This window comes from Coregonus lavaretus (genome assembly GCF_964263955.1).
Source record: "Coregonus lavaretus genome assembly, chromosome: 3".
In the NCBI taxonomy this organism is placed as follows: Eukaryota; Metazoa; Chordata; class Actinopteri; order Salmoniformes; family Salmonidae; genus Coregonus; species Coregonus lavaretus.
The window spans coordinates 56219700-56236511 of record NC_139990.1 but is presented as its reverse complement, the minus strand read 5'-3'; the positions used below and the strand labels follow the sequence as shown (position 1 = coordinate 56236511).

Genomic DNA, 16812 nt, shown 5'->3' with positions numbered 1-16812 from the left:
CGTGCTGCGTTGCCTGTGTGTGTACTCAACCAGACGTTGGCGTTGCCATGGTGAACCATGGTTTAAGTTTGGAAGGGCAGGTTATATGGAGGATGCAGCGTTGCTATGGGGAACAGAACATGTTGTGTGTTTAGAATGTGGCTTTGGTCACGGTGAGTGTGTGTGTGTGTGTGTGTGTGTGTGTGTGTGTGTGTGTGTGTGTGTGTGTGTGTGTGTGTGTGTGTGTGTGTGTGTGTGTGAGAGAGAGAGATGGAACAGAGGTTGTGTTTAAGGGAGAGTGCTGAGGAAACCGTTTAGCACAGGTAGCCCTGCTGATCTTAGCCTGTGACCCAACACAGCACATGCTGAGGGCACATATGTCCAGCCACACACACACAAATCCACCCACTATGCACTTTACCAGCATGCCCTCACTCACACAAGCTCGTGCATTGCTCAATGCTCTCCCACAATCACTCACTAACAGTTTGTGTATGGGGGTGGGGCGTTGATGCATACAATCTCAAAGTTTAAACAATGTATTATGTTTATGGTAAAATACATACTTTAATGTTTTGAGTAATTTGCAGAAATATCTATAAAGGCTCTGTATACAATAAACATCAACATTATCTGATTACAATTGCAAAACAAGTCTTACATTTAAAACAATACTGATAAATAATATGAAATATAAACAAGTATTTACATTCCCACATCATTGTAAAGAAGTAGAGTAATTTAAATCAAGGATCAAGAATAAAACATTCCTTAGCTACATTCATGATATGTCAAGTCATGATATGATTCTGTCCCTTTTTAGAACATGTTTCACCATAATGTTCAGGTAGGATAAAAACAAAAAGCAATCAAAATAAAACTGGCTCTTATTTTTGGCACTGCTGACCAAACCTTTCACTTAGTTCTATATACTGTAGTGCTCCTCTAACCTTTAAATTGACTGAGCTGGGAGAAATACAACATGGTAAACAGAGGCTACATCCCAAATGGCACCCTATTCCCTTTATAGTGCACTACTTTTGATCAGGGCCCATAGGGCTCTGGTCAAAAGTAGTGCACTATATAGGAAATACGGAGCCATTTGGGACGCACCCAGAGTCCTGACAGTCAGATACCATAGAAAGGGATGACTGACTACTGGGCCCAGTTTTTCAAAAGTTTTCTTATCCGGATAGGATTAAATACATAGAAATAGAATGAGTAGAAGTCAATGATTTGTCCGTTCTATTCATTCTATTTCTATGCATTTAATCCTATCTGATAGGCGAAATCCGGATAGATAACTTTTGAAAAACTGGGCCCTGATGATCACTACAAGGACACAGAGATACAGCTGCAGATGACAGACTAACACATTCCAATACAACAGAATGACACCAAACTGAAGAATCTCACAAAGTAAAGCCACATGAGACATGCAACTTATAGGGTGAGGGAGTTGTGGTTAGGCAGCTGTGAAGGTCAGGGATGTACTGTAGTGGGGGGTAAACGTTTGTAAGCACCGTTAACGCTTCTATTCATTAGAGTTTATGCACCTATTCCTAGGCCAAATTAGCATTTTTTGCATTGGTGTTTGTTACTCGTAGGCCAGCATCTTCACCACCTTCTTACAACTACCTCCCTGGTAAACACATGTAAAACCACCTGGCCACACCCACTTAGGGTAATTATAGACTGTGACATTTTGAAATACACACCAACCAGATTATTCCATATTACCACGTTACAGGAGAAGAATGTCAAAGGAGACTAAAAGGACGACAGACACACTGAGCCCAGCTGACTGGCTTCACGTTGTGAGAGTGATGTGTGCAGCCAGTCTGTAGTGGATAAGAGGTCTGGGTAGAGTTGTTGTTGTGACCATGGTAACATGTTTTTGGCAGTTCAGAGTGAAATCAGGGGTATCACATTTCCTTTGCCTTCAATTGGGTTGAAATGACTGTAAGCTTGTTATCTTATCTTATGAAAATCATACCTAGCTCTGTCCGTAGAATATAATCTACCAAGCTAAAACAAACTGCCACAGATAGGTGAAAGATGTTTGGATTAGGAAGAGTTGGATGGATTCCCTGCACTGATGTGTCCATGTCCATGCATACACACACACACACGCACACACACTCTCGTGGGCATGGGCCAGAGGAGTCCCGCTGAGATGCAGCTGCCGCCAGCGTCATGCCATGGTGTACCCATAGCTCCCACAATGCAGTGCGACCAGCAGCCTGTCCCGCAGGACCTCCTGGCTGGGGTATTCTGGGAGTTTCATCATGTTGATGCTGTGGGAGGAGCAGGTGAGGAGGATCATGGTCAATGTAGTTTCCTGTAGTTCACTGCAGATTGATGGCATGTCATTATGTCTCATTTCATATCCAGCTGCTGTATACACTACAGTGGTGATTTCTACCTCCCAAAGCAAAGACCTACAGCGATGAGAACTGCAGTACCTGTCCTTTCTATCCAACATGCAGAAACCCCTCCCTGTTTTTCCCTCTCTTCTATACCAGTGGACTAAAGCAACACACACACACACACACACACACACGACTCCAGAGGCAGAGGAGACAGAGGCACCATACTGCCCTCTAGTGCTTTTTCTGTCAGCATGCATCTCTCTCTCATGCGTGAGTGACAACGCGTGCGTGCGTGCGTGTGTGTGTGTGTGTGTGTGTGTGCGGTCCTTACCAGGTGCTGGAGGTAGGCAGTAGGTTTGATGTGTATGGTACAGAGGCAATAGTGAACTTCTGTAAGCCACTACCTCCAATCAGAAAGGCAAAGCCACCATGAGGTACCCTAGAGCTGACAGGGACATGAGAGAGGAATTAGACAGGCCAGGAGTGAGAGTAAGTGACTGATCACTGATCAGATCTTACAATGGCCTTGAGGGAATTACTGTAAGAAACTCACATGCCACACACACACATACACTGACTATTAGAAATTCACCTGCCAGTGACAAACTGCAACAGTAGGACCCTCTCCTCTTGGGTAAGGCTTTCTACCACCTTCCAGAACCACTACAAGACAAGAGAATCCACATTAAACCAAATGAAAACCTCTGTGAGATAAGAGAATCTGACAAGAGAATCAACTTTAAACCACTAAGCCAGCCTGGGAGGAGGGGTTAAGATCTCTGTAGGATCAGCCAAGCCTGTGGTACATCTCTCTAATTTGGAGGAGTTCCAGTAAAAAGGGTCCTCCTCTCTGATGAGGTGGTGTTACATTAAAAAGAGTCCTCCCCGGTCAGCGCTAACTCACCTGGATGACAGGTTCCTCCAGGTCATAGCCACTGGTGTATTCTGTGTTCCTGTGCCAGTCCTGCACATCGATCTCTGGCATCCCAGACAGCAACAGCTCCTACACCCACACAGACACCCACACAGACACCCACACAGACACCCACACAGACACAGAGAGGGAGATAAATGGAGTAGCAGTCAGGACACATGTATCATATACAACAGACTTATAAAACATAACTTAGTGCTTCTTCTGTTCAAAATCATGTTGACAAAGACACAAGGGTGTTTTTCTAACGCAACTGAACACGGGTGGTTCAGAGCTAAACTCTCCTCCCCACTGAGTCTGAGTGTTGTCAGCAGGCGTTGATGTGACCGTGTGACTGAGGCTTGTACCTGCACACACATGTCCAATAACACACGGCGGGCCAGATAATCGCCATGGCACCCTATCGATCCAGGGACTAGTGAGGACATGGATTTTGCCGACACACACTGAAACAAATCTGATCTGAGCCGGGCGAGGGGCCTCAAGGTGACCCCAACATCATGTTGACACCCCTGAGCCAGACAAGGCCAATCAATCCCTGCATCAGACATCAGACCCCACTAGGCGAGCAGGCGAGAGCAGAGAGCAAAGGAGGAGAATAAAAGAGAATGGGCAAGAGGAGGTGAGAGCAGAGAAAGAGGTACGGAGAGGTGAGGAGAAGGGAGTTGAACACAGGCAAAAGGAGAAGAGAGGAAAAGCGAGGACACTAACCAATTCATATTCGTCAAAGAGCTGGATGAGGGAGGGGGGAATGAAGGTGTGGAACCCGTGCAGGAAGGCATTTATTTGGGGTTGGATGGCTCGAGTCATCCTCAACTCTGTTACCAACTGGACATACTCCGCCTGAGAAAGAGAGAGAGAGGTTTATATAGGGAACATTCACTACGTAGAGTATGGTTGATCTTTGGGCAGCCCTCTAACACCATCTCGTTTCACAGGCGTCTTCCTTACAGAACATTACCACCTGCAGGCCAGCTGTGGTACTACACTCTCAAATTCCAAAATAACTTTGTCAAACATAGGCAAGCACGCACCCAAGCACGCACATCATATACACATGACATATGAATCATATATGGTCATAGGTGTTAGAGAATACAGGGGGAGCAGTCTACATCACATTGCAACTTCCTTCTGCTTAACCTGTCAATCATCTGCTATTCTCACCTAGTTGATGTTGAGAGCAATAAAAAAACATTTCAGATCCTCCTTCTGTGATAGGCTGGCTCACCTTGTTGTCCTGGGTGACGATGATGCTAGTCCCACCAGGTTTGAGTGGCACCTCCTCCATGGCTCCGAACACATCTGTTTCCACGGAGAAGGTGAGCTCCAGTCCCAGGTCACTGATGTCGTTGTCCAGGATCCACTGCAGATTCTTGGCATACTCTGGATCGATGGACGACACGTCCTGGTAGCTCACTGGGATGCCTGGACACACATTACATCATGTTAACAACCCACTATAGAATGTGTGTGTGTGTGTGTGTGTGTGTGTGTGTGTGTGTGTGTGTGTGTGTGTGTGTGTGTGTATGTGTGTGTGTTACCCAGTATGTGTTTGTAAAAGGAGCGGGTGAAGTAGATGTTGACCAGCTGACGGTGGTAAAGAGCCAACCCCAGGATCTGACCCGCAAACCGGAAGTAGTTCAGATGATCAGGGTTCACTGACGAGTTACTGTTGGGCTGGAAAGTGGTGCCTGTGAGACACACACACACACACACACACACACACACAGAGATACACACACCGATGTGCACACACACACCACACAGGCAGACACACGGTGACAAACAAACAAATACCAGTCAAGTTTTTATCTTCTTACCTACCTATCCTGAATAAGTATTTGGATTCTGACGCAAGAGAGGGGAAGAGAGGGGCAAACATCCCAGTCACAATATACAGCTAGGCTAGGCATACAAAAATATCATTAACGAACAAAGTATTTGGATCATGATGCAAGGTAACAACATTTTTTTTAAACCGTGAGCGAGGAAAATACACCCTCAATTACAGTAAAAAAACACTGTTTACACAAACAAACATCAGCCAACCGCAAGGTGTCTCACCGTCCGCTGACTGGGTGAAGAGGCCGTAGTCTGCATTGATGATCTCATTGGACAGGACGTCAAACCACTCCCTCACCACGCCCTGGCCCTGGAACACAAAGGTCACAGGTCAACTAAAGGTCCACTGCTAACACTGAGCACGGGCTGAAATGGGACCCTATTTCCTGTATACTGCACTAATAATGCAAAGTGTTGCTAGGACTAAGCATGGGTCAATTTGAGATTATGCCCTATTCCCTTTGCATTTGGGGAACTATTCCATTGTTTCCATTGCGCTAGGCAAGTTCAATCAAGAGTTGCTAAACTAAAGTATTTGAAAGAAAATAAATACTATTTAAACCCAGGTCAGACAGACATTGATAATACCCACCATTCCTTCCTCTCCATGGAATCGTACGGCGATGCCCTGTTTGAGCTTCTCATTGGTCGATTTGGAGACCATCGCACAGCTACTGCTGAATATGGACTCTGAGAGAAAAGAGAAAGAAACATATTGAGAAAGTGAGATATACTGATACATTACTGGGTGGAGTGTAAGACATTTGGGGATGAAGGATGTTCAGTGGGGTTAGCTGTACAGGAAGGATGGCTTATACTGTATGAAGGATGGTCAGTGGGGTTAGCTGTACAGGAAGGATGGCTTATACTGTATGAAGGATGGTCAGTGGGGTTAGCTGTACAGGAAGGATGGCTTATACTGTATGAAGGATGGTCAGTGGGGTTAGCTGTACAGGAACGATGGGTTATGCTGTATGAAGGATGGTCAGTGGGGTTAGCTGTACAGGAAGGATGGGTTATGCTGTATGAAGGATGGTCAGTGGGGTTAGCTGTACAGGAACGATGGGTTATGTTGTATGAAGGATGGTCAGTGGGGTTAGCTGTACAGGAACGATGGGTTATGTTGTATGAAGGATGGTCAGTGGGGTTAGCTGTACAGGAACGATGGGTTATGCTGTATGAAGGATGGTCAGTGGGGTTAGCTATACAGGAAGGATGGGTTATGCTGTATGAAGGATGGTCAGTGGGGTTAGCTGTACAGGAACGATGGGTTATGTTGTATGAAGGATGGTCAGTGAGGTTAGCTACACAGGAACGATGGGTTATACTGTATGAAGGATGGGTCAGTGTAGGCTGGGTACCTCTGTGGATTAGCAGGATGTCGTTCTCGTTGACAGGTCGATGGACCATGTCTGAGTCTGGCTGTCCTGCCAATAGGTGCTCATAGAACCACTCACACCGCTCCTTGAAGGGCTGCGAGGGGAAGAAAAAATAACACTTTACTTACAGCCTGCAGGTATAGTGCATTATGATGCAGTTATAATGTATTACAAGACTTCATAAGCATGTATAAACCCCTTATAATGTCTTACAATTATCCTAACTAAATACCAGCCACAGGACTTCCCAAAAATGCATTATCTCTCTCTACACTTTCAACTCTGAGACGGTGTCTAAACCTATGGCTCCAAAGCCTCAAGTGTTGAAATACAGTGTCTGAAAAATGCAGAGAGGGAAGAGTGGCATTTATATTTGCATAATAGTTGAACGTCTTTGTTCTCTCTAAGCGATGAGAGATGAGCTGGGGAGAGAGAAAGTGACAGAGACAGAGACAGAGCAAGAGAGAGTGCGAGAGAGAGATAGAAAAGAGAGAGAGATTTTCCCCTGGGGCTCCTGTGCATACTGAGAGGGAGATGTGGAGATGAAATAGTCTTCTACAGGTTAAAATCTGTAATTAAAACGAGGGACTCTTATTCCCAGGTGGGATATAATCCAGAGGTAACGAGGCTTGCCACGCCGTCCTCAGCTCAAATATGAGTGAGAGTGGAACACTACACACAACTTCGAGCAGGCACTTAAAATTTATGAAGCTATATAAAGGAACTTAAGACAAGTGTTATCGCCATGGCAATAATGTTGTTAAATGATCCTGCCTGGGAGACACGGGCGTTTCAAAGTCACTCGCCACAGAGTCCCCAGAGGGAGAACTACAGAGGGACATAAAGAGAGGGAGAGAGAGAGAGGCAGAGAGAGAGAGAGGCAGAGAGAGAGAGAGAGAGAGAGAGAGAGAGAGAGAGAGAGAGAGAGAGAGAGAGAGAGGGACATAGAGAAAGGGCGGGGGAGAGGGAGAGAAAGCTTGTCTTGGCCCTTGTATGTCCTTGCCTACAGCAGATACACAACCAGGAAGTTGACTGATAGACAAGCCAATCACAGGTCTCACCTGGCCTTTGATTATGTGCATGAAGCGGGACATGAGCTCCGGACATTCCAACAGGAAGTGGAAATGGTTAAAGATTATCTTTGGATTCCTGAGAGCGAGAGAGATAGAGGGAAGGAAGGAAAAAGAGAGATGGAGAGAGAGAGAGAGAGAGAGAGAGAGAGAGAGAGAGAGAGCAAGAGACCGAGAAAGTGAGAGCGAGAGAGAGAGAGAGAGAGAGAGAGAGAGAGAGAGAGAGAGAGAGAGAGAGAGAGAGAGAGAGAGAGAGAGAAAAATGACAGGTTAAGTTAGAGAGATTGATAAGAAGTGTCTGGTAAGAAACAGAAGCTTAAGATCCTGTCAAAGGACTCACCTGGTTACGAAACATTTGAGCACCTCGTCATGCTTGCAGACAAACTCTATGAAACGAGGAGACGTCATTCTGGATGAGGAAAGACAAGGAAACACAGTGGGAGCAAGATAATAAAAGAATGAACACACTCACCACATAACCAGGAGCTGTGTTTCAGAAGACCACAACACAGAGATAAGTGGTGCAGTATCTGTCTATTATAATGAGTGGATCTGATCCCTCTCCAAAAAACAATAACCTGCATTATTGAAACAGTGTTTCCCTGACAGGGGAACAGCCAGGCTATCAGCTAATGAAGAGCAGGCCTGGGAAGGAGAAACACAAAGACAAACACAGCCATCTTCTTCTCCTACAGCAGCATAGGGCCAATAACAGTGGCTCCTATTCAGCGTTCAATTAGGATGAGTTTAATGATCTAATTAAAATGTAATTATCTAGCCAGGGGCGAGGAAAGGGTGTGTGTGTGTGTGTGTGTGTGTGTGTGTGTGTGTGTGTGTGTGTGTGTGTGTGTGTGTGTATGGAGAGAGACATTAAAGCTCCATTATTTCCCAGGCCTACTCACACAGAGGGGATCTGAAGGAGGAAGAGTTACATAAAGTCTCTCTGTGAAACTAGAACATTATGAGAGGAACACTGACTGTCGTTTAGTGGCCGATATAGATCTTTAAAATCATGTGTGTGCACTTGAGTGCAATCAAGAGCCGGGCCAAAGAGAAAACCAGCAGACACTCAGGCCTCCCAAGAACCGGAGTTGCCATCCCTGGGTTAGAGGTCAGAGGTCAGCATTCTCACCCCTGTGGCATCTGACAGGAACAGCACATGTAGAAGGCCTGGATCACCGCGCTGAGCCGATTGGCCGTCATAGAGATGACATCCTCTCCGTCCGCGTATACCTCTGGCGTTTCCATAACAACCTCCGGGGTCCTCTTGTCAACCTCTGGGTCCAGCAAAGGGGGTAGGGGCATGGAGGGGGGCAGCGAGGGTGCCACCGTGAAGACGGCGGGGGTGGAGGTGGAAGCGGAGTCAACCTCACCGCGTTGTTTGAGGAGGAGGGAGGCGATCTCGCTCCCTGAGGAGGAAGAGTTGGAGGGGTCCTGGTGGCTCTTCTCCAGCTCTGTAGAGATCAACACCAACCACTCATCTAGAGAGTGCCACAGCAACTCCAATGGCTGAAGGAAATAAGAGAGAGAGAGGAAACGGGGATGCAAGGAAAGAGACTGAGTGAGTGAAGGAGAGAGAGGAGAGAGAGAGGGGAGAGAAAGAGGGATGGAGAGAGCGAGAGAGAGAGAAAGACAGACAGACGTAGAAAGAGAGAGAGAGGGAAATAGGGAGAGAAAGAGAAAGAGAGCGAGGAAGAGAAAGAAAGAGAGGGGTAGATGCTGACACACAAAAACACACACAAACACACTCAAAGTCATGCACCAGGACAAGTCATGGATCAGGTGATCAGGAGATGGTGAACAATCTCTCAATGCCCTCTTCTGATTCACACAATGTACTACATCTCTGTGTGTATCTGAAGTCAGGTTCAGTACTAACCCCATACTGACCTTAAAGACCTGGCTGCGCTGCGTCTTGTTCCCGTTGTATCCCATGTCATTCCCGTTGTTGGGAGAGGAAGGGCCCAGGCGGAAGACATGGCAGAAGATCCGGATGATTCTCAGCAGACTCTTCATCTGAGCCTCGTAGCTACTGGACAGACTGGAGAGGAGACTGACAGTGAGTAAGGAATAGAATAGACCTCGACCTAAATGACTAGCGTTTAGGTAGTGGAGTTGCTGTTACATGCTTATTACATTGTAATGACTGAATAAACATCATTCTTCCAGAGAAATTAGTAAGAAACTAAATAAAGTGCACTTCCATTTGCCTCAGGTCTGGCTGGGAGCCTAGTCTAGCAGAGGGTGTACCTGAGGAGTTTGTGTCCATTAGTAGTGGCTACCTCTGCTAGACTGGTCAGGATCCTCTGGTAGTGACTGTCACTCTGCTGGGAAACATGCTCTAGAACCTGCCTGAGCTACACACAGATACAAACACAGTTAAAATATGCCTACAAGCACTTTCTAAAAGAAAAAGAGGTGTGTGGACATGGACCTAGTCATTGCTCTAATAACAGAGTGAGACAGATAGACAGTAGAATATGTACCATATTCTCTTTGATGTCATCATTCTGCGTCATCTGGATGAGTGTCTGGAACAGTCTGCCGTGGTGCTGGATGAGGATCTCACACGTCTCCCCATAACCACCCTGAACAACACACACACACACACACACACACACACACACACCAACACAGTGGGATCAGAAATGGGGAAGAGACAGACAAATGCTGTTTTCTGGGTGCTTGTTTGTTATATTAGCCATGTGTTGTCATGGTAATGCTCACCTGTACACACAGATCCAGAGGGGTGACTCCATTCTTGTCGGGTAGGTACTTAGCCCCTCGAGAGAGAAGGATCTGTGCCGTGTCCCTTTGACCGTGGCTGTGGGACATAAGTAGGGCTTTAATGTATTGAATGTATTCTTGTATGTTTTTAACATTGCTCTCTACTCCTTTTTACTTCTGAGATTGTGTCTTATCGTAAAGAAATGTCAATGTATATCATCGTACCTACAAATGGTAATAGACTTAACTTTAACACTCTATCCACTATGACTAAGGCTCACACACACAGATTTCTAACAAAATATCAAGTTAGTGTTGGTTAATGTTTAAACTCTATATAACAATATATAATGACAATTCAGAAGATAAGAGTTAACGTTAAGAGAAGGTGGTCAATAGAAGGCTGGAGTCAGGGTTGGAGATCTGAGAAGGGCTTGTACAAAATCAAGATGTCCAGTGTATTATTTCATTCACCAGACAGGCACATTGGCTGGTGGACCAGCCACTTCATTCAGACTGATATACTCTGTGATGCAGTCAGTTGACTGTAAAACAACACTTCATTTATCCACAGTTCATTACAGACTAATTGTTCTAGTCACAGTGCTTTTCAAATAGAGCCTCCTTAATGGGACCTGACTAATGTACAAGTAAAACATAATCAAAACAAAAGATCAGAGAAGGATAGTGTCACTCCAGCCCTGCTCCTCCTCTGTGTGTGTCTGTGTGTGTGTCTGTGTGTGTGTCTGTGTGTGTGAGCGCGTGCAGAGCTTAATACACTCAAAGGAAGGCTGGGGTGTCATTGTCATGTTCTGAATTAATAGGAACCTCATTATTCTCCCTCTGAAGCTGAGGGATGAGTTTCCTTGCGCTATTCTTATCATCTGAATGAGACAGGCTGCATAGAGACCATCAGAGGACTGACAGGGATAGGAGTGTGCTACTGAAGTTTGGGACATATCTCTGAACAGCTGTCTGGCTGTGATCACTGTTCTTTGGTCTCTTCATATTCCATCCCCCAGCTTCCTCCTCCTCCAATTAATAGCCTTGTACAATGCGGTAGAATATATATTTACAGCCGCACTGAATCAAAACAACACGTTTGCATTTCAGTTGCCGAGCTAATGTATTACAAAGAATAGTTTATATTCCATCTACAATTCTAAGTGGACAATAGGAAGAAGGATGAGAGGAAGTATTGCATCATCGTTATTGTACTAGTGTATGTAGTGACCTGCAGGCGAAGTAGAGTGGTGTGGCCCCAGAGCAGTTAGGTCTGTTGATGTCCGCTCCACTGTCCAGCAGGCACTGCACCGTCTGATGACGTCATCGACCACACACAGGCCAATGAGGAAGAGGAAAGAGAGGAGACGCACTCATCATCCACACTACTGTCTGGTATTCATCATGTTATTCATGATGGAACTTATCATGAAGTTATCATTAATACACTTTGAAACTTGAATATATAACAACACTGGTAAAGGTTCCATATCAACACAATCCATTTACAACCACTGAGATATCAAAAATGACACCTGTTCTGTACACTCACCGTCTTGTGTCTATGATGAACACTGTATACTGAATATTGGACATTTTATGGAAATGTTGGTATTTCCATACAGGTCTTGGTTGATATATGCGTGTTATCTACTCACAGTCTTGTGTCCGTTCTGGCAGGCTACATGGAGGGCGGTCTGTCCCATGGCATCCTCTACATCCACATTAGTCACATGCTGCACCAGGTCATGAAGCAGCTCAGTCCTCCCGTTCACAGCCAACCAGTGGATCTAAAGGAGGAGGAGGAGGAGGAGGAGGAGGAGGAGGAGAGGAAGAGGAGGGGAGGGAAGGAAGGTAAAGAAGGAGGAGAGGAGGAAGAGGATGAGGAAGAGGAGGAATGTAATAAAGCATAAACACAAGTACACCCTGTATACACAACTTTTTATTGTGTGAATGGCATTTACTGTACACAGTCTTGGCCTGCGTTCACCATTTTTATTAGCACTACATCCCTGAGTTATGACAAGAATTTAACAGCAGTACTGGTCTGTCTATACACATGACTTCATAGTGATACTCACAGCTGTCAGTCCCTCATTGTTGCAGATGTTCACGTCTGCATTGTATTCTAGTAGTCTGCCCATACACTTTTTCTGCCTATAGAGAGGAAATATGAGGGGGGGGGGGATTCATTAAGTATCAGATATACAACTCTAAACATCATCCTCACTATCATCAACATCACCAAACCATGTTCACTGGGCTGGCAGGGATCTGTGATCTCCATGTAAAGGTGTATTCTGCCTCCCTACCAAAGGGGGCAGCAGAGTATATAGTGAGTGTGCAGTAATATCTATGTACAGTATGCTACCCGTTTCTGGCAGCCAGATGCAGAGGAGTGCACCCTGAGATGTCCTGGTAGTTAGGGTTCGCTCCTCTCTTTAGCAGTAGGACCAGGCACTCCACTGATCCACAGCTACAACACAATAACCAACACGTTAACAAGCACCACAATACACAAATAGATGTAGAGTACACACCCACACAGACACACACACACACACACACACATCACAGCGGATACAGAGTTTCATCAGACACACCACTGTGATAAAAATAGACGCTGGCGAGGTTGGTTTCCAACAAAACAATGGAACAATTAGAACAATCAGTGATAAAAATGTAAACATTCCTTACTTGGCAGCAATGTGAAGTAGACTTCTCTTGACTCGTCCGAAAGCGTAGTTCACATCAAACTTGGAGTTGAGGAGTAATTCAGAAACCGACCTTCAGGGACAATACAGACATGTCAGATAATTAATATACAAGGAACCAATGTTGACAACTTCCACTGTCTCTCTCTCTATCTCACACACACACACACACACACACACACACACACACACACACATATATATATGGTCATACCTGTGCTGGTCAGCCATAACCATTGGCATGAGTGTGTAGACTGCGGTTTCATTGTCTGTGAGGGGAGCAATAATTGTGTCATAATAGTGTCATTGATAATTGTGAAATTAAAGAACAAAGATCTTCCTCTGCTAAAATCATGTCATTTAGCCACTGAACAATTACATGTTTGTGTAATCAAACAGTGAGTCCAGTATTCTTAGTTCTAACCTCCTAAGGCAGAGCTCTCTGTGTATACTTAGGGCCGTCATAACTACTAATGTACATCCACTATCAGTGACTGTACTTCCTTAAAACCAGACACTATCAGCAGGGCTGTCAAAAAGGATTGTACAATGTAGCGCCTCAGACTCAAGAATGCACTTCCCCTACAAGACAAAACACATTTCTGTTTCCTACTCCATTAGATCTTGAGTTCAACTCAAAGGTAATGTTGTTGCTGTTGTCAGACATGGACACGAGTACAGTGGTAATATAATGGTGTTGTTAGTTAGACAACAGACATTCCCTAACATGCACTTCTGGATCAATAGAAGAAAGGTAACAGAATACAGTAATCAACGATGGAGCAGGGGATCATCTCCCATAACAACTATGCTTCCTACTGAACTCAGACAGTCTGAATAGTCTATTTACTGACAGGTCTGTATGTATCTGCAGCCTATGCAACCCATTCCTTTATGTCACCACTAGGCTTATATGACCATGACATCTTTCAGTCACTCCTTCGTTTTTGTATCATGAAACAAAGTATGTATCAGTTGGTCTCACTAGATTCGTATCATTTTATTACTATTATATGGTTAGAATAATAGCCTATCCAGCATCCAGTCCGTAGACAGGGAAATGTCGAATGCCCTCAAAGGTTGCTGGCTTCTGCCTTGTTATTGACAAACTGTCAGATGATACTGTAATTCAAACATTTAATGACTATATTTATTAGCATGAATATACAGTATGTTATAGATATAGCTAAAGCTTCATACTATGCCCTGTCGATTATTTGTGTCCTTGGGTCGATAGGCTATACCTTCCGGTAGCTCGACGGTCCTGGCGCGACGCAGGGAGCGGGTCAGCCTGTTCAGCTGTACGTTTAATTGCTCCATCGCCCGTTCCATCATAGGTGTACCAACAACCAGGGACAAAATCGAGGATACAAAGCCTCGAGCGCGATTATTTTTCCACTAAAAGGGTACTTCTGGCTTCGATGTCATCCATCGAGCCGCCGAGAAATGAAGTGGTTCAACATTTACATTAGGCTGCCCCTTTTTCACTCTCTACCCTCTGATTCATTCAGCAACATTTCTTGTGTGAAGTCCCATTCTTCCTGTTTTTATTACGTCCAAAGGCAATGCGGTCTGGGTACTGTAGTTTTCAGTGTAAAATATGTGTAGTTCATAGTATTTTATTACGGTTCATTGATTGATTCAGTCATCATCAAATTATAATATCTCTATATTGTTTAGTGAATTATGCGGTTTATATATGTTTTTTTGTCAGAATGTGTATTGTGTTTCAACCATAGACATCTGACTAATGTGCCATAAATCCCATTATATGAAAAAGGCTAATAATTCATGTGTTTAAGATATTATTCTTGTAATGCTTTAAATTGTTCATTTTTTCATTTCATTAATTGGTGCCATCTGTGTAGACTCTATCTGACAACTTATTTGTATTGAATGAATGCATTGACAGACACCCCTGCTTCACAGTGCATATGGTCATGGTCTCTTAAATGGATTGGACTTGCATGAAACTTTCAGGTTTGATATGTCTTCAGAAAAACATCAGTTTGAAACTATAGTTCAAACTTCCAACATGTAGTAAACCTCTCTAGGCTTCACACCTTTCTACCCCATATTATTCTGGTGACTTGTTTAATATGGCTTTTTGGACAAAAAAAAGATTGTGAGACTAGAATTGAAAACATGGAGTTGTATTCCAAGACATGCATAATGTGTGTGGGTAGCTAGAACCAGAACCTAAAGTTGAGGCATGCTTGAACAAAATGGCGACAACGCTTTACCCTCCAGTGACTCTCAATGAAGAGCTTTCAAGCTATGGTGCCAGTCATGTGTAACATCGCTAATAGACCAGACACTAACTAGAGGCAAGAGACAGAACTAGTCTGTTTGGTAACATCGCTAACAGACCAGACACTAACTAGAGGTAAGAGACAGAACTAGTCTGTTTGGTAACATCGCTAACAGACCAGACACTAACTAGAGGTAAGAGACAGAACTAGTCTGTTTGGTAACATCGCTAATAGACCAGACGCTAACTAGAGGTAAGAGACAGAACTAGTCTGTTTGGTAACATCGCTAATAGACCAGACACTAACTAGAGGCATGAGACAGAACTAGTCTGTTTGGTAACATCGGTAACAGACCAGACACTAACTAGAGGTAAGAAACAGAACTAGTCTGTTTGGTAACATCGCTAATAGACCAGACGCTAACTAGAGGTAAGAGACAGAACTAGTCTGTTTGGTAACATCGCTAACAGACCAGATGCTAACTAGAGGTAAGAGACAGAACTAGTCTGTTTGGTAAAATTGCTAACAGACCAGACACTAACTAAAGTATATTAATCTAAAGTGGAAGTTGGGAGAGTTATATTTTAGTGTTTCAGTGAAACGTGAGGGAGGCCCCGCTCTCTCGCTTTCCCAGATGCTTAGTTTATTTCATTCCGATCTCCTTTGCATTATTGTAGCCTTTTCTGTAGCCTGTCAACTATGTGTCTGTCTATCCCTGTTCTCTCCTCTCCGCACAGGTCATACAAACGCTTCACACGGCGTGGCTGCTGCCACTCTAATCTGGTGGTCCCTGCGCGCACGACCCACATGGAGTTCCAGGTCTCCGGTAGCATCTGGAACTGCCGTTCTGCCGCCAACAAGGCAGAGTTAATCTCAGCCTATGCCACCCTCCAGTCCCTCGACTTCTTGCCGATGACGGAAACATGGATTACCACAGAAAACACTGCTACTCCTACTGCTCTTTCCTCGTCTGATCATGTGTTCTCGCATACCCCGAGAGCATCTGATCAGCGCGGCGGTGGCACAGGAATCCTCATCTCTCCCAAGTGGACATTCTCTCTTTTCCCCCTGACCCATCTGTCTCCTCATTTGAATTCCATGCTGTCACAGTCACTAGCCCATTCAAGCTTAACATCCTTGTCATTTATCGCCCTCCAGGTTCCCTTGGAGAGTTCATCAATGAGCTTGCCTTGATAAGTTCCTTTCCTGAGGATGGCTCAATCCTCACAGTTCTGGGTGACTTTAACCTCCCTACGTCTGCCTTTGACTCATTTCTTTCTGCCTCCTTCTTTCCACTCCTTTCCTCTTTTGACCTCACCCTCACACTGTCCCCCCCTACTCACAAGGCAGGCAATACGCTTGACCTCATCTTTACTAGATGCTGTTCTTCTACTAATCTGCAACTCCCCTCCAAGTCTCCGACCACTACTTCATATCCTTTTCTCTCTCGCTCTCCTCCAACACTACTCACTCTGCCCCTACTCAGATGGTAATGTGCCATCGCAATCTTCACTCTCTCTCTCTCCCGCTACTCTCT

General features: G+C 44.8%; 1 protein-coding gene across 2 annotated transcripts; it reads right to left on the bottom strand.

Annotated features, from left to right (window-relative positions):
* Positions 1–529: 529 nt before the first annotated feature.
* LOC311118864 (E3 ubiquitin-protein ligase HACE1) lies at positions 530–14528 on the bottom strand. 2 transcript variants are annotated; one of them, XM_084157680.1, is made up of 24 exons: positions 14268–14528; positions 13238–13292; positions 13007–13096; positions 12681–12785; positions 12391–12466; positions 11968–12099; positions 11541–11623; positions 10307–10403; positions 10066–10167; positions 9830–9936; positions 9470–9620; positions 8712–9298; positions 7920–7988; positions 7571–7658; positions 6492–6603; positions 5723–5820; positions 5353–5440; positions 4830–4979; positions 4517–4713; positions 3997–4128; positions 3256–3354; positions 2944–3014; positions 2683–2796; positions 530–2276 (listed from the first exon to the last, which is right to left on the bottom strand). In XM_084157680.1, the coding sequence occupies exons 1-24, from the start codon at positions 14356–14358 to the stop codon at positions 2174–2176; spliced, it is 2997 nt and encodes a 998-aa protein (XP_084013806.1). In that variant the 5' UTR covers positions 14359–14528; the 3' UTR covers positions 530–2173. The 2 variants fall into 2 exon arrangements, with proteins under 2 accessions (XP_084013806.1, XP_084013807.1); XM_084157681.1 differs by having other exon boundaries at positions 8712–9088.
* Positions 14529–16812: the final 2284 nt, after the last annotated feature.

What these genes read in the sequence shown, in the direction of transcription:
- LOC311118864 (XM_084157680.1), bottom strand. Translation starts at nt 14,358, where the DNA reads ATGATGGAACGGGCGATGGAGCAATTAAACGTACAGCTGAACAGGCTG. An exon ending in CTTTTACAAACACATACTGG is followed by an intron (nt 4,714 to 4,829) that starts GTAACACACACA and finishes ATGTGTGTCCAG; the next exon opens with GCATCCCAGTGAGCTACCAG. An exon ending in CTGCCTACCTCCAGCACCTG is followed by an intron (nt 2,277 to 2,682) that starts GTAAGGACCGCA and finishes CTCCTCCCACAG; the next exon opens with CATCAACATGATGAAACTCC.